The sequence below is a fragment of the Oryctolagus cuniculus genome, chromosome 6, assembly GCF_964237555.1.
Source record: "Oryctolagus cuniculus chromosome 6, mOryCun1.1, whole genome shotgun sequence".
Lineage (NCBI taxonomy): Eukaryota > Metazoa > Chordata > Mammalia > Lagomorpha > Leporidae > Oryctolagus > Oryctolagus cuniculus.
In genome coordinates, this window is record NC_091437.1 from 56,710,007 (window position 1) to 56,733,449 (window position 23,443).

At 42.2% G+C, this 23,443-nt stretch overlaps 1 protein-coding gene across 3 annotated transcripts in view; it reads left to right on the plus strand.

The window, feature by feature from the left end:
• DOCK2 (dedicator of cytokinesis 2) overlaps positions 1–23,443 on the plus strand; it is a 464,436-nt gene that overhangs the window by 177,720 nt on the left and 263,273 nt on the right. For all 3 annotated transcript variants that reach the window (XM_051843586.2, XM_017341248.3, XM_070076408.1), the window contains exon 26: positions 19,342–19,490. In XM_051843586.2, coding sequence (XP_051699546.1) covers positions 19,342–19,490 — 149 coding nt within the window. The remainder of the gene's footprint in view (positions 1–19,341; positions 19,491–23,443) is intronic.

Sequence of the window (23,443 nt, forward strand, 5' to 3'; positions counted from 1 at the left end):
TTTAAAGTTATTGTTGTTGTTTAAAACATCTAAACAATTTTTAAAAAGACACATCAAAGAATTTCAGAAATTATATCTACTTGGCATTTATTAAGTTAGATTTGGTAACTTCTAGTTTTTTTTTTTTTTTTTTTTCATAATCTTGATTTTGGCCCTAAGTTTTCTGTAATTATCTCCTTACCAAGATTTGTTAGGTTCTGGAGAGAAACTGCAAGTTTTAGTCATTTTGTTTAATAATTTCTGAATTATAATCAGTAATGACTTTGGAAAAGTCATGCCACTTTTTTGGCTCACAGTTTTTTATCTGTAAAATGGGGATAATATTAGGGTTAATGTGAATATTAAATGAAATAGTGCTTAGCATAGTCCCTGGATAGTAGTAATGCTCCATAAATGATAGCTTAAAATTAGTATAATTATTAGTTTCATTTAAATTATTCATTCATAATTATTATGTTCATTTTTATTATTATCAATTCAGAATTGGAGCAAATAGGGTATTACAAATAAAATGTTGCTTAAATCGACTCTTTTGTAATATCAAGACAGGGAAAAAAACCATGAGAAAGAAGATATATGTATAGTACAATAATTATAATAGTTACTTTTTATAATTTCTAGTGGGAACCTTATAAAATAAGTTGTTGTCATTATTTTACAGATGGAGAAACTTCTTTAATTGTGCCAGATCTTTCAAATGAGCAAGCTTGCAGATATGCAGCCAATTAAAAAGCCCATATTTATTTATTTTACTTATTTGGAAGGCAAAGCAACAGAGCGAGTACAAGAGGGAGAGACAGAAAGAGCAAGAGATAGACACATACCTCCATCTGATGGTTCACTCTCCAAATTCCTGCGACAGGGGTGCTGGGTTGGCCTGAAGCCAGGAATCAGGAACTCAATCCATGTCTTTCATATGGATGACAGCAACCTAACTACTTGAGCTATTGCCTGCTGCCTCCCGGAGTTTGTAGCTGAAATTGAGACCAAACTGGTACTCAAACAAGGCACTCTGATACAGGGTTCTTGTGTCTCGAGTGGCATCTTGACTGCCATGCCAAATGCCTGCCCCTTAGGCAATTTTTAATGTTTGAGGTGTTTGTTTATTTCTTCTTACAATCAGTTTTTCTCCTAGGAAGGGAAAGACAAAACTGACAGTTTGCAATCAGCACTGCCTTTTACCCAACTGGTATAAACTGTTATTTGGTCCAGCAAGTGAGGAGGTGATAGCATTTTCTGTGATTTAAAGCAACACCTCGTATGCTGCTGGCTCCTGAAGTCCGGGAATGCACTGGCACATACCCTGCGTCGTTCTTGTCTGTTGTACATGAATTGCAGGCAATTTCATTGATTTTTTTTTTTCAACACAGCTGCTTTAAAGGGCTCTTTGGTCCCAAATAGCTGATCTTTTCAACGCTTTGCCATTTCTTCCTGGTTGGACTATCAGATGACAGGGTAAATGCAATTACCAACCACATACTTACATGATGAGATATTTTTTAACATGTTTAAAGCTTTCACAAAACAGACTGGCAGCATTGAAGAAATCCTTAGAGAGATTGCTCCTTCCAGCCTCCTCATTTTACAGCCAAGGAGACTGGTCCAAAGAGAGAACTAGAATCTGTGCAAGGTCACACCTGGGTTGGTGGCCGAGTTCGAATTAGAAACCAGGAATCCTAACTTTGATTTCTTTATTTTTACTTATGGTTCTCAAAGTATGGCTCTATAACCCAGTGTGCAGAATGCTCTTTCTTGACATGAAGAATAGTTGCAGATGTGCCCAGGAAAAGTCCCATCTCAAAGGAACAGATCACTCTCTGTTTTCCGGTTCCCTCCCAACCTTCCAGATCATGCCGAGGATTGTATACTTCTCCTATTTTGTCTTTATTCTTCCTGTACAAGTCTCCTTTAAGAGCAAAGAGAAGCCAGACCTCAGACTTTGCCTCCTCTTAAGAGTTTAGTAAGTGTTTTGCCTTCATTGTATTGATCATTACTGTTCACATACATGTATGACAATCAATATTGGCTTTCCATTGGAGGTAGCACAGTTTTCTTTTAAAACAAATATGTGCAGATTAAAATGAAAAATATTAAGTAAATAATAGTACAGTGTCTAAATTATGAAGAGTATATGGTGGGTCTCCAACTGGAATAAACAATGATTAGCTGAACTTTGGAAAATAATTTAATTCTTTTTTTCAAAAAAAAAAGATTTATTTGTTTGAGAGGCAGAGTTACAGAGAGAAGGAGAGACAGTGAGAGAGGTCTTCTGTCTACTGGTTCACTCTCCAAATGACTGCAATGGCTAAAGCTGGGCCCATTTGAAGCCAGGAGTTTCCTCTGGGTCTCCTACATGGGTGCAGGAGTCCAAACACTTGGACCATCTTCTGTTGCTTTCCCAGGCCATAAGCAGAGAGCTGGATTGAAAGTGGAGCAGCCAGGACATGAACTGGTACCCATGTGGGATGCCAGTGCCTCAGAAGGAGGCTTAACCTACTATAGCACAGCGCCGGCCCTGGAATAATTTAATTCTGCCCTTTAAAATATTCTAAGTCCTTTGAGCGTAGATATGTCAAAATCTCAGTTTCCTTCATGTGTGTGTCCTTTTTAATGTAGCACTGAAAACAACAAACCAAAAAACAGAACAGAACAAAAAAATCTACTGCAACACAAAAAACCAAAGCACAATTATTCCATCTCAAAGGAGAAGATAAAGTACTACCTACATAGCAGAGCTGAACTCAAATTCATCAACAGTCTCATAATTGATGGGTTTCCTACAAGTCAAAAAAGTAGATTGGCAGCCAATTTAGTTTCAGTGTGTGGGTATTTTTGTTTATATTTTAAATGATAAAGGTTATACTATTGCTTTGTTGAGAATAAAGATGGGTTTTACTTTTCAAGGACTGATTGTAAGGGATTTTTCAGGGATTCTATTTCAGAGGTTCTATTTTAAGATATTTTTAGACCTCATTCTCATCTTTGTCCCCTTTCATAGAAGTTCTTTAACTTCTGATTATCTTGCTGTTCAGTTAGAGAGTATGAACAGAAGACAATGACAGTTTACTAACAACTGTCCCACTATCATCAGGTTCTAAAAACAAACACGTATAGAATAAGTGGAAAGAGAATATTAAAGCTATTCATCAGAATGAGGTATAGCCTTCTGCATATTTCTTTTACCTGTAACTTGCATGTGGAAAGAAAATGCACTAGATCACACTGTGTGATTTTTCTCATCATTTTTAACTGTGAACCTTACAATATTGCTTAATTTGTTTTTCTGCTCCCTGATGCACATGTTGTCTCTTAGGTATAACTTAGTCATCCAGGAATCCTGGAGCTCTGCAGAGCGGTTCCCGCTGGCCTAGAATGTCCTTGCCTTCATCAACATTACAAGGAACCCCTTGATGTCTCTCCTCCCAGTAGACCTTCTTCCACTGGCTGTGATTTTTGCGAACTGCTCATTCCATAGAAAATTTATTTCTCATTTGAAGGAAACTGGAAAAAAAAGAAAAGGAAGGCGGAGTCAACTCCTGGTGACTTATGGGCAGTTAGAGTCAAATGCTTGACAAATGTGCTTCTGAATCAGCAGAGGTTTTGCAAAGTGACGGCTGGAACTGCATACAGATAGGTGGAGTATTGAGATGCCAAGAAATAATGCTACTGCTATTACCACTAATAAAAAGACTGCATTGCTAAATTCAGGGCTAGGAAGGTTAATGATGATACATTCGTTTTTAGTATCAAAGATTAACATGGTAACTTGCATATTAAAGTTAATTCAGACACACTGCTAATGGAGGAGGCATGCAAAATTAATTTCTCCAGCACCTTGTAAATTATAATCCCTCACTCTTCCTTTGAGGACACCCTTCATCTTGCTGAACGATATATGCATACGTGGGCACGCTGTGGTTGATTATGGGGCCTTTTTGACTCCTGCGGAATTCGAGGAAGCTCAGGGAGGGTTCCCTTCCGTCTTTACTCACCTTCAATGGGGTGTTCCCCTGCTGGGATATATTTGCCCCATCACTAGGCAAGTTGTTTGGCAAGGGTCTTCGTTTTGATGGTTAATGAGGCAATGGAACTGAGCTGAGAAGAGAAGAGGGTGGAAGATGGGAGAAAGAATGGGAGAGCTGAGGGTGCCCACGTATGCACTCTCTCCTGGTGGCAAGAGAGCTTCCAAGTGGAACTTGGGATACTGTCTTTGGGTAATTGTTTGCCACTTTGATTCTGATGGAGAACCAAGTTCCAGCTGGCATGGGAACATGTCCAGTCCAATCCTCAAGAGCACCAGCTCTGGAGTCCAAGTTTATGGTGTGAGTCATGCTGCAATAGTTTAGGTGTCTTACTTGGACCTTCTGGAGCTCATTGTTTCTATCTGTTGAAAGGAAAAATAATATCTACTTTGTTGTAAATTTATGTGTTTAATTTTAGTATGATTCACATATAAGTGAAGTGGAGAAATCCTAAGTATGCAGTTAAGTGAAATATTTTACCTATGTTTACATTCATGTAACCATTACCCATATCAAGATATAGTATATTTTGATTATCCAGAAAGTTCCTTATGGGAATTTTAAAAGTTAAAAATAATAGCATAATGTTTTATCGTGTTTACCAGGGGCCAAATGCATGTGCTTTATAGGCTCCAAGTGCTTTATATATATTACGTTATTTTCACAACCTTTTTTAGAGAGGTGCTGTCATTATCTCTACTTTCCAGATAAAGAAATAGAGATGTAGAGTGGTTTAGTGGATAGCCTAAGTCCACACACACAATCACTAAGATTCCATATTCTTAACTGTCACACTGTAGTCACCTCCTGACTGTGTAGTACTTATGTCATGGCTTGTTTCTTATTAAGTGTATCTGAGGATTGAGAATGGAGCCTTCTAGATGACTGCCCTTTCTATCTCTCCATTCCTCTTCTCTGTGGTCCAATTTATTCCTTTGCCTTGTCTTGGCCTATTGAGTTAGATATTCTAGTGGAGAGTCCTGGGGGAAGGGACCATTCCATCCCTACCTTTCATGGTCAGGGACTTGTAGGTCATTCATAATTGTTCTAGGCCTAGTCACTGACTCATGTTCCCAGAAATCCTGCCTTCCTGCTCCTGCCCATCTGGCATTACTTGGTGAAGTGACTATGTGGACAAACTTATTTACTGGTCACATCACTTGGCCAAGTAGCAGTTTGGGGATTCCATATAAACCTTGTCCCTGTGATGGTTTCAAATTTGAGGTGAAAAGTTCTCATGTGTCTGAGCCCCTTCGATTGATCTCTCCTAGCCCAGTCTTCCATGGTCATACATCACCCATGAGTCCCCATTCAGACCCTGCTTGTTCCTCCTGCTGAGCTCTCATCAGCCTCCTCCTCATCTTCCTGATCTTCTTCCACCTCTTTCTCCTCTCTTCCTCTTCTTATTTTCAAGATTTACTTTATTTATTTGTAAGGCAGAGTTATACAAAGGGAGAGGCAGAGCTGACTCACTCTCCAAATGGCTACAATGTCCAGGGCTGGGCCAGGCTGAAGCCTGGAGCCAGTAGTTTCTTTCAGATCTCCCATGTGCGTGCAGGGGCCCAAGGACTTGGGCCATCTTCCTCTGCTTTTCCAGGCACCTTAGCAGGGAGCTGGATCAGAAGTAGAGCAGCTGGGACTTAACCAGCACCCGCAAGGGTAGCTGGTGCTGCAGTTGGAGGCTTTACCCACTACAACGCAGCGCGCCAGTCCCTCTTCCTCTTCTTTTCTCCTCTTTTTACTGCCTCCTCTTTTCTTTTATCATGATCATTTCACTCTTTATCTCCACCAAATATACTTATAAACCATTCTTGGCTAGACACAGCATAGTTGCCCATTGTAAATTATTTTTGGTGAGAGGCAGCCACAATCAATGCATTTTTTCACATAGTTACATTAGTGCTTACTCATCTGTCCTAGGTTACTTTCAGACATATGTGTCTGACTGTCCCTTTGGGTTGTCTTGTAGGTACTGAAACTCCTCAGTTCCCAAGTATTCATTCTATTCATGAAAACCTTCTCCTCTTCCATTATTTTTCTACCATACTTTTGGAGCTCAAGTATTGCTGTGACTCATTTTCCACTTTTAATTGATCACTTAAGGCCTTGGAATCTGCCTCATAAATGCCTTGAATCTGGTCATTTTTCTCTGTCTTTATCACCTACTCCCAATCCTACATACCTCGTGCCATATGTGATGCTTCACATTTGGTAGGTACATGAAAAGGTAAGGAAAGTGTCATGTAAGGACAAATGGAAAAACATGAAGCCTCCTCTCTTCAATTTTTTCATATGAGCACTAACATAGTCAAACTAGTCAAAGCCATTAGCTTTTCTCTGATTCTTTTCAGAGCTAAAATTCCACAATTTGATGTCAAAAGCAGCTAATCACTAGTAAACTTAATGTAGAACATCCACATTAGAACTCCAGATGAAAAATCCCTTTAAGAATTTAGTGCCAGGCAAAGCTGTGTTTCCTGCAAGAAATTGGTCCTCTTATGCCCTAATGATCACAAAACTCCTGAGTGGGCAATAATTTACTTTATTGCCCCAAGGAGGGTAATTGGAGCCGTTAAGTTAACTTCAACGTTGGCATGTGATTTTCTTTCTTCTTTTATTCTTTTTGGATTATGACAGCATATAAAGAAATAAGTATTGCTAATAATAAATATATGAACAAGTAATGCCCCAAATAAAATATTAATATCAATTTTATAGGAGTACAATTTGAGATAGATCAGCAGGGACTGAACATAATTGAAAATGCTTCATTGTATGTATTTTTTATGCTATTCCTGTCAATTGTTGCCTTCTTTTCTTTATTATACTTGGACTGTCCCAAGGGTAAAGATCATATATTATCTTCCTTTTGTACAGAGAGCTCATTATATGCCATTGACTGATATTTATTCTCTTTACTTCCACCTCATACTTTTCCTGGTTTTTCTATATTAATTTGGAGTCCAAGCAGAATCTCTTTGATCCTCTTATTTAAATATTGGGCCTAAGTGTATGATTCATTTCTTAAATCACTCTTTGCTTTGGGCCTTACAGGTAAGGGCTCACGTGGGTGCTGCTGTGCACATGTAGGGAAATGAAACAGGTGCAAGCCCTGCCCTTGGGGCTGTCTCTGCTCTCCATCTTCTTAGCCCAGTGCTTTCAGAGAAGAGAACTAAGCCAAAGGATAAATCCTCCCCAATTTCATTTTTATTTATAGGGAAGAGAATGGCAGTGATTTTTCCCTCTTCCTCTTTGAAGTTTGCTTCCAGTCCTTCAGTGTGTTTGAAATATATCGCACTTCTTGTTTTCCCTCTATGATAAACAACACCAGGATTTAAATGCATGGAACTCCTCTTCTTTGGAACTGATGTGGGGAAGGTGCAGGAAGGAGCACATCAGATGATGATTGGAAACAATTACACAACCATTACACTTTGCTAATGCGTGAATCCAGGAGGGTTTTCTCATTTAATTCTCTGAAATGAAAGGTCCCTCTGTTAGCCTTAAAATGTAAACAAGAGGCTTTTAATGTGCTCTTTCCCCAGAAAGGAAATGCTAGGTACTCATACTGATCCAAAACATTGCTGTTGGTTTTCCTTCCTTTTGGTACTTGTGAGTTTTGTGATATAAGATTTTTCATGTATGGCTTGAGGGTTGCTGATAAGTGGCATTATTATTCTAAAGTGCAAACAGAAATGTGAAAGGACATTTGGAGAGAGCCTGCTGAATTCTTCCTTTTGTCTGTCCCCATACAAAAAGGTAAATGAAAATCTGAGTCCTATATCCTCATCATTTCAATTTCTAGCCATCTCTTATAACTCAGTCCTCTGAGTTTGTTTATCCAGAGAGTGTATTTTTTGAATGATGCAGATAATAGCTTCAAGTCCATTTCATTTCAGCATGTCTAGACTAGGTGTTGTAAGTTAGCTCTAGCTGAAGGAATCTGAAGGCTCAACCTACTCTGCTTTGTGTGCTGTACATTGTGATTTAATGCTATAACTAGTACTCAAACAGTATTTTTCACTTTGTGTTTCTATGTGGGTGTAAATTGTCGAAATCTTTACTTAATATATACTAAACTGATCTTCTGTATATAAGGAGAATTGAAAATGAATCTTGATGTGAATGGAAGGGGAGAGGGAGCGGGTAAGGGGAGGGTTGCAGGTGGGAGGGACGTTATGGGGGGGAAGCCATTGTAATCCATAAGCTGTACTTTGGAAATTTATATTCATTAAATAAAAGTTAAAAAAAAAAACAAAAAAATTAAAAAAAAAAAAACTCTTGGGCATAGCACTGCATCCCAATGCCTATTTAATAACTGCAACTGAATGCATGTCTTGCTTTATGTTGACCTTCTTATAAAAGAGACATTCTAATCATTTTTGGAGAAGTGAAGTGATCTATCCAAAGTCATGCAGCTTGGCAGTAGTAAGGCTGCAATTCAAACCCTCCTTTCCCAGCCCTTCATTCAGAACTTCTACCTGCTTCTTCATACCTTCCTCTGTGATTAGATAAATCCTAAAATGGGAGATAGTCCTTTAAGGGCTACTCAGGGGAGGTGGGAAGGTAAAGAAACATACACAGTCCTCCTTAACAGAAAACCAGCTCCCTAGCTACTACTACCTGCATTCCCCAAGAGCAGCACAGAATAATGAGTACTGAAATAACCCAACACTAAAAAAAGTTCTGACTCTAAGAGTTGTGCAAAGTGTAGGGAAAAGTCTCCTAGCACTTACTAGAATCTTGCTGTGCACCACGATTGTGCTAATGGACTGTAGGAGACCTGATTTATTGAGATTAGACACTTCATCCTTGATGTTATGTATTGAGGAAAAGGCAGTGAATACTTTGAATGTCATGATTGCTATCTTCTAGTCAACTGCAATGGGATGAGGAAGCTCAACCCGCTGTAGCTGAATTAGAAAATGAACAGAGTGGGCTAAAGACTAAATGGTCGAGTTGACTAATGCCTAGTATTGTTTAATTCTAGTATTGAGATTTTTCTTTATTTCCTGCAACCTTTATAAAACAATAGCAAACACTAACCAACCATTAAATAAAACAACCTGAGTCTTGAGTTTCCTGTTTAAGGCCAAGTTAAGGGAGTTAGGGAATTCAAAGGATTCCTGCATCAAGCTTGCAGAATACACAAAGTAGTTGTCTTACAGTTATGAGCCTGTGTGCACTGGCGTCAGACAGATGTGCACTGGATCCTTACTGTTATTGTCATGCTAGCTAGATGACCCTGGGCAAGCTGCTTGAAGCTACTTTTTTTCTCACCTATAAAATGAAGATAAAACAATCTATAAAATGAGTTTTGGTAAAGATTGAATAAGTTTCCAGTCCACTCTCCCTCCTATACACTCCCAATAGTTTATGTCCCTTATTGAAATATATTTGTCATAATGACACTAACTGCTGACAAAACCCTATTTGAATTTGTGACTACAAGTAGTTCACAAAGAGTTAAAGGTATAAGAGCCTGGTTAAGAAAAAATTGGGATCCATAGAGTCTGGGAATTCTGTGAGTACCCAAGAGGTGGTTGGGGGCAGGGCCCAAGAGAGAAAGGATTAGGGGATCTGTGTAGTAAGAAAAGAGGCCATGAGTCAGGGATGGTTAGCTCAGGAAGGGCTGTGGGTGGTGCCGACTGCTCTAATAGGTGTTCTGAGTGCTTATGAATTGATATAAATTCCAGATGTCACTGAATTGGAACCAAATAGGGTCAGAATATTGAAGACCCAGCTCTTGGCAGTCAAAAAGCTATTGAACTCATTTTTCCTCTTCATGCAATTGAGTTGGAGCACATTGCTTCCCTATGAATTCTCCTTTAGAGATTGCCAAGATTTTCCAGTACAGAGGCAACTTGGTTCAGCCCTAAGCTTTCTTATTTGCTTCTCCTTCCATCCAGCAGGGTTAGGAGGTGAGTGAGTCACAGTCCTCTTCTAGCAGGCGAAACTGCACTCATCTGGTGTGGCATCGCCAATGTAATCATTCTGAGCATTAAGTAACAAATCAAATTCTGGATCACAGCTCAATTGGCCATGTCTGCATCTCTGTTTTCCTGAAACCACTTTCTTTGGAGCTGGCTTGTGGTTGAATGAGTAAACTGGCAGTGAGAGCCTTCCTAGCAGTTTTAGGAAGGTGCCGGAGGGGGAACTGAAGGTTCCCTGTGAATTCCTGTCAGAACACGATGATGATATCCCTAATGATGTCCTAATCATTTATAGAAGGCCATCTCTGTAGCTGGCCACTTCACAATTGCTAGTTGAGGCAATGAAATGGTCTCAATAATTACATCCTAATTTGATAAACCCTAAATTAGATCTATTGCCTTTTCACTCGAAAGTGCATATACTTAACATATGCAAAGAACACTTCTAGTCTGTCAGTAATTCCTGTTGCCTCTTCTCCCAAACGACGTGCTTCTGTCTGCCTGTATTGCTGCAAACCAATAAAGCTTCTGTCTTCTGTCTTCTGTCTTCTGTCTTCTGTCTTCTTTTCTGTTAAGTTAGGGAACAGGATAGCTGTGTAGATGTGAACATGGACTGCAGAGTCACATTCCCTGGGTTTGAATCAGCTCTGCCACTTACTAGCTGTGTAATGTTAGGGAATTCACTGAACCTCTCTGAGCTCTAGTTCCCTCATCCATAGACTAGATGCTGTGTTTCAGTGTGTCCTTCAGTTTCTTGTGTTAGAAACTTGGTCCCCAGTGTGGTGCTGTTAAGAGGTGATAGGGCCTTTGGTGGTGCAGCCACAATAGAAAGTCATTAGGTCTTTGCACTTGGAAGGGATTAACATGGTTCTTGGCTTCCTGTCTTGCCATGTATTCTCCCATACATACCCATTTATACCACTGTGGTGCTACCTCCTAAGAGGCCTTCCGAGTGGAGCTGATGCCTATATCTTGCCTTTGAACTTCCAGAGCTGTGAGCTAAATAAACCTCTTTGCTTTGCTAAGTACCTGGCCTCAGGTATTTCATTACAGTAACAGGGAATGGAATAATGCAATTGGTAGAATGATATACTTCATGGAGAGAATACCTGGTACGGTGTGAGGGCTCAATGCGTTATCAGACCCTTTCTTCCCCTCTACAAAATCTCCTCAATGTTCTCCTGCCTTCCTCTCTAGGTTTACCTCTCATCACCATTAAAAACACGAAAACAAAAACAAAAGAGATTTCTCTCTGTTCAGTAATCAGACTCCTTACCATGGAGCACAGGACCTCATGAGACCCGGCCCCAGCTGACCTCTCAAAATTTGTCTCATGTTAAGCTCCCTGTTTCCAGCAGTTTGGCCTCCCTCATCTCTGCATGATCGCTGCAACAGCTTAAGCATGTTTCTGCCCCAGGGCCTTTTCATGCCATTTCTTCCGCCTGAGCGCTCTGCCCTGAGATCTTTGCATGGCGTTCTTTTCTGTCCCTTCAGTTCTCAGCTCAAGTGTCCCCACCTCAGAGAGGCCTTCTTTGGTTACTGCATATGGAATGGTCTTCCCAGTCTCACAGACTCTGTGTCATGCTACTGGGCTCATTGTCTTGCTGGCAGTTATCAGCATCTCCTGTTGTAACATCAGTTCTCAGCTCTATGCAGGAGGACTTTCATACCCAACAGCCAGCCTGGCCTCAGCCTCATTGGGCTGTCCTCAGGCCGCTGGATGCTACTGTGCCTATCACTCACTGCACATACCCCAAATGCCTGGCACTGTCCATCCCCTGGGTTTCAGTACTCCAGTCCTTTGCCCTGTGGCTTACCCTGTCTCTAGATCTGCCTGAGCACTTGAGTCCAAAAGTTACCCTCTGTGGGGCTGTTTGACTTTTGCCCCTGGTTGCTCTTCTTCCTTGCCTATTCCTACTTCCTTCCTCTCTTTCTACTTTTTTCTGGAACACCTTCTAGAATGCTGCCTTCACCTAAACTGCATGTAAGAGTTTGCTCCTAGAGAATCCAATCTAAGATCACATCTATTTGCTCTATTTAATTGTTTATAACACATCACTGGGATATAGTAGGCATGAGAACCATGTGTGTTACCCGAGTCTTCATTGACTTCATGTGTATGAGAGTATTACAAGAAGTCTGCGGAAAAACGAAATTAAAAGACAAATTTATTCTGCTACAAAACTATGTGAAATCTATGCATATTTTTTACATAATTTGCATTTTCCATGACCTCTTTGAAGACCCCTTCTATGTATTTACATGTGTTTATACACACACATACACATATATCTTTAAGGATGTAAATATATTACATATAGACCTTCAGAGCTTTCAGAACATATTTATAATGTGTGACATTTTGGGCACACAAACATATCCACCTCCTCTTAAAAATTCCAACAATTAAATATCAATCCACTTTTCCTGACATCCATTTGGTTCTGAATGGCATATACCATTTAGTGTCAGGCATTTGCTTGTAAGTTCAGTGCAAAAATCACATTTTATATGAAAAATTAAGGATGCGTGGTGAAAACTAGAGCATAATTTGGACTTTAAATGGGTACCTGGGCATCAAGTTCTCGGAGTATGTTTCTTAAGGATTTACTGTCTAATTATGTCTTCTCCCTCCTACAGTTTCTGAAGAGAATTGAGCAGTCACTGAGTTTTCCAGTGTTTGTAAATAGGCTGTGTTTGTCTAGCCGGGGAGTCCTATCTCGGCCCTCGGGGTTCATCAAGTAGAGACGTACTGGTGAGGGAGTGGGGCGCAGGGCCTGTGAGTGATGTCTGGAGACGGTAATTAGGGTGTTATGGGAGGAAGGGCCGTGATTCCAGGAGCTGCTCGGCGATGCGTGTGTGGCGGTGGGTAACGATAGTAGAGTTGTAAAAGGCCTGCGACTTGATCTGGAAGTTTGTGGGTAGTTATTGATTTCCTGGTGGGTGGAATTAGTTTTCTTCCTGACATGCTGGCTGGAGGAAGGAGGCTGTGAGACCCAGTTGCCAACTGTCAGGCCACAGTCGTGTCTGTGGACGTCTTTTCTGTCTAGTTGACCCAACGCAGTGGACTCTGATGTTCATAGACGTTCCCCAAAGCAGAGGAAGGAAAGAAGCAAGAGCGGGAGTGACGTGGCCCAGCCTTGCCTGCCAGACTTGGGGGTTCATTTGGGGTTTTCCCTGTGTGCCAAAAGGCCTGGGGGGAGGAAGTGAGCCATGACAGTCACAGGCCCTCACTGGCCCTCAAGAGGACTGAACTGAACTGAATTCACCTTTCAGTCAATAGGAACTTGGCTAAAGCTGAACAAATTTCACCTTAAAGTCTGAAAAATCGACCAGGATTGAAAAATCAATTAATCCGTGCTGATGAATAAGTGAGGGGCTGGCTGTAAGTGCAATGAAACTGCAAATGCAGGCTGCCACAGTCAGGCTTAGAAACATGGGTAACCACACTGAGGACGTGAGGAGCCCCAACGCAAACCCACTGGATGCTGGACAAGCCCTGTGCATCACACTCCAGAATATTCTAAAAGCTGTCCATCGGGCCGCCGGATTCTGTCCCGGTTGCCCCTCTTCCAGGCCGGCTCTCTGCTGTGGCCAGGGAGTGCAGTGGAGGATGGCCCAAGTACTTGGGCCCTGCACCCCATGGGAGACCAGGAGGAAGCACCAGGCTCCTGCCATCGGATCAGTGTGGTGCGCCGGCCGTGGCAGCCATTGGAGGGTGAACCAACGGCAAAGGAAGACCTTTCTCTCTGTCTCTCTCTCTCACTGTCCACTCTGCCTGTCAAAAAAAAAAAAAAAAAAAAAAAAAAAAGCTGTCCATCATGATGATGGAACTACGATGCACCTGGGATCATACACTAAGAAGCCTTTTCCTCGCAGGGATATAAAGTGCCTGTTTTACAAGTGATTCTTTCATTTCTGAGGGAGAGGAGAAATGGCATCTCTTCTTGGTCATTCCAAGGTTTCTGCAGACCCTGTTGGTACTAGGATGAATCCCTGTGGCTTGTTTGTAGGACTGGTAATGAACTGGTACTTCTCAAAGGACGGGGGGGGGGGGGGGGGGGCGGATAATGGCTTGCCCCTATGTACTGGAGATGACTTGCATTTTGTATGTGGAATAATTAGCACATTTTGTCCTCAGCTTGGGCCCTCCTTTCATTTTTGGAATTATAGCAAAAACCTGTTACATAGACTATGACCAGCTAGCGTGATAAATGCTAAAAACAGAAGTATATTCTAGGTGCTACAGGATTGCAGAAAAGAGTCAGTCAAGTCAGAGTTGGGATGCTACGGAAATTTCCTAGGGAATTTGATGCCTACATTAACACCTAGAAGGGTTAGTCCGTGAAGATGGCTGGGCCAAGAGCATTCCAGACAAGACTCCTTGCTGGGCAGGAGAAGGAGAGCTCGGGGCTGGAGCAGAGAAGGAGCTGCAGGATGGCAGATGATGAGGATGGAGAGATAAGGAAGGACTTTCTCATTAAAAGGCTCCAGTTACGCCGAAGGACTCATGAAACCACCCTGAGGGTAGTGGAAACTTGATCAGGGATCTCCTATGTGTAGAGGAGAAAGGAGACGTATTAGGAGAGTTGACATGGAACACGAGGGAGGTTGGCTTGAGTGCTTAGTCCAGATGCACAGCTTAGGAACCTTTCCCTCTGGTGCTGGGATTGTAGCTGAGGTCACAAATGCATTTTTGGGCTGATGAGTCTCAAGGTGGTTTTCCAAAGTGGGAAAAGACTCTACCATCTGGTTCTTTCCATGGGGCTGCTACTGGATCGGAGCAGGTGAGGAAAAGGACTATGTTATCTGAAGTACTCCTGAGTCATGATTTTATTGGCAAAGGACATCAACCTTCAAGAGGACTATGATCTAGGCAGGCGGCACTGACTGCCCCATGACCACACTTTCTCAAAGAAGGGAGAAAGCAGAGCCAGGAAACACTGCATTCTCTTTACTGCAGTTACTTGCACAAAAGAAAAAAATTCCTTTCCTTTAAAATACACAGAGTTGAGTAGCTCTGCAGATTCCTCAAAGGCTGGTCCGCATTAGCATTTGGACTTGTCACCCAATGGCAAATCTTCCAGCCTTTGTCAGATACTGGAGACCTGAACCAGGAACACTGCATGGGTGTGCAGGTCTCTGCTACTCATTACCTCTGCCCATGAAGATTGATTTAAGGCTTTGCGATATTTATCTTTTAAAGCCATTTGTGTGTTTGCTTGACAGTCAAGCAACAATTTATAAACGTTGCTTTCTGAAGCATTACAGACTGCTACAATTTCACAGTTCCAATTACAAATGAGAAAAATTATTTCATCTAAAAACAGAGGAGCCAGACGTTTCTGAGAAATCATGGTTAAAGAGAAGACAAAGTACTTTCTTTAACACAAGCCACCTTAGTAATGGTTTCCTTAGCCAAGACCTTGCTAACCATGAGCCTCCATTTTATGGGGTGCTTGTTTTGATTATATTTAAAGTTGATGCCTCTCAGATTGGTAAACCACTGCTTCTACTTGGACTTGATTTGCAGCTCCCCAGCCCTGGTTTGTGAATGCTGCAGACTTGTCCATGTTCTACTTAGCAAACTGATTCTTCCTCCTGCCACTTCCTCTGTACCTATCATTTATGGAATCCTAGAATTTTGTATGGAGCCTTGATGATCATTCAGTTCAACCCTTCATCTGACACTCTATCTCCTTCTTATTCCACTCCATAGGCAACTGCCCACTCCTCAAATACTTCCAGGCACAGTGAGCTTACTATACCAGACCTTCCCATGAGCATCTACTCATTTAACTCAATTTTAATAGGACTTTTAAAAAGTCCAGTAAATGCCCAAGGAGATCTTCACTGATATCTGAAACCCACCAAGTGACTGTTTTGGATTCATGTTTTTGTAATGGGATTGAGTTGAAATATCATAACCAGATTTCTAACCGAATGAATTTCTAAGGAAAAACGTGACCTCAGTTACTCCAAGCTCTGTTTAATGGCCTCTTAACAGGCCACCACTCCCAGAAGAACAAGGCACTAAGTTTTTTCTTGTCTGCTTTCTTGTCTGTTGGCTCTGTTGCTGTGATGGGTGGTCAGCCTCTGGTTATTCCCATTCAGCACAGATTAGTAACTGGCACATAGCAGAGCCTCCACAAGTATAGTGGACTGGTGACTGACCGAATGAGTGAGTTAATTGCCTTTGCAGATCTCCTTTCCGGATGTTCTTGTGACCTCACTGTTCTGATGGTGAGTGTTTAAATGGTTTTTAGTTCTGAGTCACTAAAGGCCACTTCAGTCTTTAAAACATTATATCCTTTTGCACTTTGAACTCAAGACAGTTACCACTTTGGAGCTGTTGCTTTCCCTTTCACCTCAAGGTCTTGGCAAATCGTTGTTTGGGGGAGGGGACTCTAGCACCTCTGATCTCATTGCCATCACCTGGATTATTGCGGTGGCATTGGCACGGGTCACTGCCTCCTCCAGCTACACTGCACTCTGCACTGACACAAATCTGAGAGCACAGCTTTTGGTGACTCACCTTTCCCCAGAGAACTATAGAAGAAGTGGAGTTTTTGTTGCATTTTAAATCTCTTTTTTTAGAATATTTTATTTATTTTACTTACAAAATTAACTATGAATAGACTTTTTAATCCTTATCTAGCTTAATGAGATAATGCACAGGAGTTTCATCTAGGGCTCAAACGTGGGTTCAGGGGCCCAAGGACTTGGGCCATCTCCCACTGCCTTCTCCGGTGCATTAGCAAGGAGCTGCATTGGAAGTGGAGAAGCTGGGACTTGAACTGGCACCCATATGGTATGCCAACACTGCAGGTGGTAGCTTTACCCTCTACGCCACAGTGCTGGTACCTGGAAGATAAACGTTAAAACATTCTTCTGGGGGCCAGTTTTGTGGCATGGCATGTTAAGATGTCATTTGTGACGCCAACATCCCATATTGGAGTACTAGTTCAAGTTTCAGCTCCTTTGCTTCTGATACAGCTTCCTGCTGATGCACTGGGAATGCAGCAGAAGATAGTTCAAGCACTTGGGCCCCTGCTACTCATGTGGAAGACCAGAATTCCAGGTTCTTGGCCTCATTCTGGTTCAACCTGACTTGGCTGTTGAGGCCATTTCAGGAGTGCATCAGGGGATGGAAGGTCCCCCCCCCCCCTCTCTGAGCCAGATTGGATCTGCCACTTAGTGATTATGTACACACATCAAGTCCCTGTTTCCTCATCTGCAAAATGATAATAGTATCTACCTGTAACAGTCACGGGGCAGATTAACTGAAGTCATGCCAGGCACTTAAAACAATGCCTAGCACATTTTAAACACTCAATATATGTTACTCATGCCAGCAGTTACTAATATGAACCTTTCTTCACAATGTGGATTTCAGGTGCCCAGTTCCAGTTTAGAAGAGGGCAGGGAAACTTGTGCCAATTCCCTTAGGATTATAGCCTACAGCAGGCTGCCCTCTTGGACTGCAGTGAGGGAGCTGGGCCAGAATGGATCTAGAAGAAGAAGGCTCTACCTCTCCACGTGTATCCTATTCTAGTTTCTGCCATTGCTGCCTTATTTTTATTGTTCATTGCCTTTGTCCTATTTTAAGGAACTATTGGGCGAGAGAGCGAGAGACAGAGAGAGAGAGAGACAGAGAGACAGACAGAGAGACATATCTTGTGTCTGCTCTTTCACTCCCCAGATGACCATAACAGCCAGGGCTCAGCCAGCTCCTGAAGCCAGGAACCCGAGCTTCATCTGGGTCTCCCACAAAGGTGGAAGGGGACCAAGTGCTTTGGCCATCTTCCACTGCTTTTCCAAGGCCACAGTCAGGGAGCTGGATCAAAAGTTCAACAGCTGGGATACAATCTGGTGTCCGTATGTGATGTCGATGTCACAGGTGGCAACTTTACCAGCTCCACCACAACAGTGGCCTCTGTTGTATTTAATTAAAATTAAATCCTAGTGTATATATATATACTCCACATCAAACAGTGTCTGGATAGGATGCATTGAAGCATTTCTAGATTTTTTTTTTTTTTTGGTCCCTAAAGGTTTTCTATTTTCAAGAGAAATATAATTATAAAGCTGTGTAGGACTTCAGAACCTTCTAGAAATTTCCCAGAAAGCAATGTCAGCAGAGATACTGTTGTCTGCAAAAGTTTTAATTTATTTAAGATGAAAGCAATGTACATGAGTATGAAAGTGGGAAGTTATTCACTTTTGTACTGCTTGTATCAGTGCATTATGTTGATCCATAAGGATATAGCTAAATAAGTATACTGTAGAACATTTTAAAAATAATTAAGCTGAGGGCCGGCACTGTTGCGTTGCAGGTTAAACATCCGCCTGTGGTACTGGCATCCCATGTGGGTACCAGTTTGAGCCTGGCTGCTCCACTTCTGATCCAGCTCCCTGCTGATAGCCTGGGGAAACAGTAGAGGATGGCTCCAGTGCTTGAGCTCCTGCACCTGTGTGGGAGACCCAGCAGAAGCTCCTGGCTTCGGATTGGCCCAGCTCATGCTATTATGTGGCCATTTGGGGGAGTGAACCAGCAGATGGAAGACTCCTCTATTTCTCTCTCTCTCTCACTCTGCCTCTCAAGTAAATAGATAAATCTTTTTTAAAAAAAGATTTATTATATTTATTTGAAAGAGTTACAGAGAGAGGTAGAGCAAGAGCAAGAGCGAGAGAGAGGTGTCTTCCATCTACTGGTTCACTCCCCATATGGCCACAATGGCAATAGCCAGAGCTGAGCTAATCTGAAACCAGGAGCCGGAAGCTTCCTCTGGGTCTCCCATGCGGGTGCAGGAGCCCAAGCATTTGGGCCATCTTCCACTGCTTTCCCAGGCCATAGCAGAGAGTTGGATTGGAAGTGGAGCAGATAGGACAAGAACTGGTGCCTATATGGGATGCTGGCGCCGCAGGCTGGGGCTTTAACCCACTGTACCATAGTGCCGTCCCCTAAAATGATAATTAAGCTATTCCCATGTGTCATAACACAGAAAGAACTCTAAGAAATACTGGTAAGTGAAAAAAGTCAAAGTGCTGAGCAATGCATACTGCACCACCAACCTAATCCAGGCTCAGCTAGTAGGCTAGAACTCAGTTTATGTTTCCCATGTTGGTGGCGGGGAATTGGCCATTTGAGCTATCACCTTCTGCCTCTCAGGATGCACATTAGCAGAAAGCTAGGAAGGTAGAACCAGGTCTAGACTTGGTCTCAGGAATTCCAAGATGGAATGCAGCCACAGCTTGTTAACCACGTGTGAAATGCAATATTATTTATTTAACAAAAAATTATAGGTAATAGATATAGCTCTATATATATACAAGTATATAAAAACTGTGGAAGCCCGCATGCCTGAGAACTGCCTTTATTGCAGAATGCCGGGATATCCTGCTTCCCGTCATCACCAAGGAGCTGAAGAAGTTGCTGGAACAGAAGGATGAGATGCAGCACCAAGTCCCAGAGAAGAAGTGCTGCGTGGAACTACTCAACAGCATCTTGGAGGTCCTCAGCTGTCAGGATGCGGTGAGTTGTCGTGCTGATGGCGCTGTCCCGGACTCAGACTAGAGCTGAGTTGATTGAGTTCTAAAATATTGATGCTGATGAATAGCTGCTGAAGTCTAAAGATAAAAGCCAGCCGCTTGTTCAGCAGGCCTACTTTTCTAGTGACTGCCCCTCAGCGCTGTGAAGGATGGTTGGGGATGGGAGCTGAGTATGTGGCATTTTGTCACCCTATGTCTTGTTAGATCAGCTTTCTTAGAATGTAGGTGCTTTTCCACTTACTCAATCCCCGGTTGGCAGACATGGGAGGAAGGGTTTCCTTTGCCTTCACAGCCAAGAAAACTCTTCTGTCTGCTTTCTTAGCCCATAGACTTTGGTTTGGCTTCTCCAGTTGTCTTCTGCAATGGTGAAAATGGTTAAGACTCTTTCTGGATGAGTAGATTTGCTAGACGCAGACCCCACTGCAAGGGTGTGGAGTTGGGTGGTTGAAAGATGGCCATAGTAGAGAAACCAAAGTATGGTTGATAGACATCATTCAGAGATCAGGCAGGGAAGGCACAGAAGGAAAGTCTTAATAGAAGGTTCCCAGTGAGAATGGAAGCACAGTGATTGGACAAGATGTAGCTTTCCTGAGAATTGAAAGAAGGAAGTAAGGTTCTTGATTTGGCCCAGGTTTCCTTGGCAGCTCTCTACCTTGTCTTTACCTAATGTCCGGAGGTGCCATGCCCTTAGATGGGACTTATTTCAGAGGACCACATAGAGCTGAACAAAAAATACATCTCTAGATAATTGTAAAAGCATTGCTCTTTCCTCTCTTCTCCTTAGAAAATCCCTAGTAGAGTTTTCTGAATACACTGTATCCATGATTGGCTGTCAGTAGACAACTCTACAGAGCTTGTATCCCATAGCCAACCATTATCAATTTCCTGGTATATAGTCTCTCACTCTTGTCTGTTGCTTTCTATTCTTACTATCTTTTTAAGATTCATTTTATAGGAATGCCCTTCATTCCTCCTTCCCTCCCTACTTACCTCCCTCCCTCCCTCCCTCTCTCCCTTCCTTCCTTCCTTTCATCCTTCCTTTGAGAGGCAGAGAAGGACACACACACACACACACACACAGAGAGAGAGAGAGAGGGAAAAGGGAGAGAGAGAGAGAGAGAGAGAGAGAAAGAGAGAGAGAGAGAGAAAGAGAAACTCCCATCCATTGGTTAACTCCCTCAGATGCCCACAACAGTTCCTGAGTGTGGCTGAAGGCAGGAGCCAGAAACTCAATCCAGATCTCATGTATGGTTGGCTGGGACCCAATTCCTTGAGTCACTGCTGCTGCCTCCCAGGGTCAGCATTACCAGGAAGCTGGAATCAGAAGTCAGAGGCAGGTATTGAACCCAGACAGTCTAATATGAGATGCAGGCATATTAACAGCTAGGATAAAACTCTCCCCTCTTCTTATCTTGTTATTAGGCAGATGCAGAGCTTGCTTTGTTCACTCACTTAGAAATACGTATGCTGTGCCACATGTGAGCCGGGCATTGGGGATATAAAGCCATGGTCTCTTTCCTTAAGAAAATCTGTGCAGACATATAAATAAGCAGTTGTGATGTATACATTGAATATCCGTAATTTGAAAACCAAAATTCAAAATGCTTCAAAATCTGAAACAACATTCTTGAGTGCTGATACAACAACACAAGTAGAAAACTCCACACTAGGAAACTTTGTTTCATGTGTAAATTTTTAAAAGAATATTGTATAAAATTTTCTTCAGCCTATATGTATAAAGTATATATTAAGCGTAAATGAATTTTGTGTTCAGACTTGGGTCCTAGTCCCAAGATATCTCATTACTTATATGAAAATATTCCAAAATCCAGAAAAAATTCCTGAAATCTGAAGTACTTCTGGCCCCAAGTATTTTGAGTAAGGAATACTCATCCTGTAATATTATGATGAAAATCTAGATGCAAACTAATGGCATGAGAATTGTAAAGGACTGCATATTTGTATGTGTGTATGTAGGTATGTGTGTATATTGTCTAGGTGAGTATGTGTATGTGTGTGTGTGTGGGGGGGTGAGCCTTTTTGTAAAGGAAGTCTTTACAAAAAAGGTGAAAATTAGACTGGAGTTTAAGGTCTGTGTGATCATAGGCACAGGAAATACAAGGCATGTTCTTTTCCTTTCTATCCCTGTCCTGCTTCATGGAAAGAGGGGATAATACCTGAGAGTTTAGATATTCAAGATTCACTCAGCTGATGATACTAGGATGATGATATTGTTTCCATAAGCATGTTCACGAGCAGTTTTGTGGCTGCTTCCAGTCTATGATAACTGCTCTTTTTAAAATTTTCTCTTCATTTTTTGCTGATCCATGCACTGCACTCTCCCCCCTTCCCCAGAAACCTTTCATTTAACGTATAAAACTTCATGCATTTCACAAATAAAAATTTAAGAACATAGAGATTCTTCCCACCCTTTCCTGCCTCCCACCTGCACTCCTACCCTTCTTCCTCCTCCTTCACCTATTCCCATTCTTATTTTTTACTAAGATCTATTTTCAAGTAACTTTATACACATAAGATTAACACTACACAAAGTACATAGTTTAACAAATAGTATGAAAACCAGTGGCTTGGGTTGCTACAGTCTGTTCTCTGCTCACTCTCCAAAGCTGGAGCTGAAGCTCTGCCTCCTGGGGTTCTGGCTTGTGTCCGTGCTCGTGCTGCGTGTCCATACCCTCCACATAGATCCACAGCATCCCTGTAACTCGTGTGGAGTTTCCGCTGCAGTTTTCTCCCTCACTCTTCCTGAGATTGCACTCTCTCCATTTTTTTTGTTCAACTACCTTCCCCTAGAATAGAGCAGTAACCTCACTCCCTATTCCACCATCTTGGAATCCCTGTTATTTACTTTTCATTTCAAAAAATTTTTTTATGTAAGAAGCAGAAAGACAGAGACAGTACATGCTCCTCCTGTCTACTAGTTTGCTCCCGGGACATCCAAAATAGCCAGGGCTGGCTTTGGTTAGGCTGAAGCTGGGAACCAGGAACTCAAACCAGGTCTCTTTTGTGGGTGGTAACCTCTGGTTACTTGACCCATCACCTGCTGCTAGATCATGTACTGGAGTCAGGTCCTAAACCCAGGTACTCTGTTGTGAGACCAGGGTATCTTAATTAGCATCTTAATTGTTAGGCCACATGCCTGCACTTCTTGGTATTTTTTAAGGGAGAATTGTTCTTAGTCTTTCTTTTTAATATTTATTTTATTTTTTTTTATTTGAAAGGCAGAATTACAGAGAGAGAGGAGACACAGAGTGAGAGAGAGAGAGATCTTCCATCAACTGATTCACTCCTCTAAATGGTTGCAACTACTAGGGCTGGACCAGGCTGAAGCCAGGAGCCAAGAGCTTCCCCTGGGTCTCCTATGTGCTTGGTAGGGATTCAAGCATTTGGGCCATCTTCCACTGCTTTCCCAGGTGTATTAGTAGGGAGCTAGATTGGAAGTGGAGCAGTGAACTTGAATCGGGGCCTTTATGGGATACCAGCACTGCAGTGGCTTAACTCACTGTGCCACAACACCAGCCCCTGGTCTTAGTCTTCCTTGTAGTATACAGAGACGTGAGGGTTGGCCCATCATTTCTGCAATATCATCCTGAAGTATGTTGCCTCTTGTGTTAAGCCAATTTGCAGCATTTCTTAGATTTCAGTAATACTCATAACCCCTTTAAATGGAGAGTAGTGGATCCCAGTTTGAGGAATTTAGTTAGCCTGGGCTGGCTGCCAAATTCTTGATTTGGATAGAAGGATGGCCTCAACTCCTGTTTCATGTGTAAAGCAGATGCCTTGGTCCACCCATCCCTGGTGAATCAGCGCCTAGAATTCTGCCCTGACAGCTCAGCATTATTTTGTGCAGTCAGCAACACCAAACACCAGTGACAAACAGGCCACACTCTCACACCCCTTGTGCGGAGGGCTTCAATG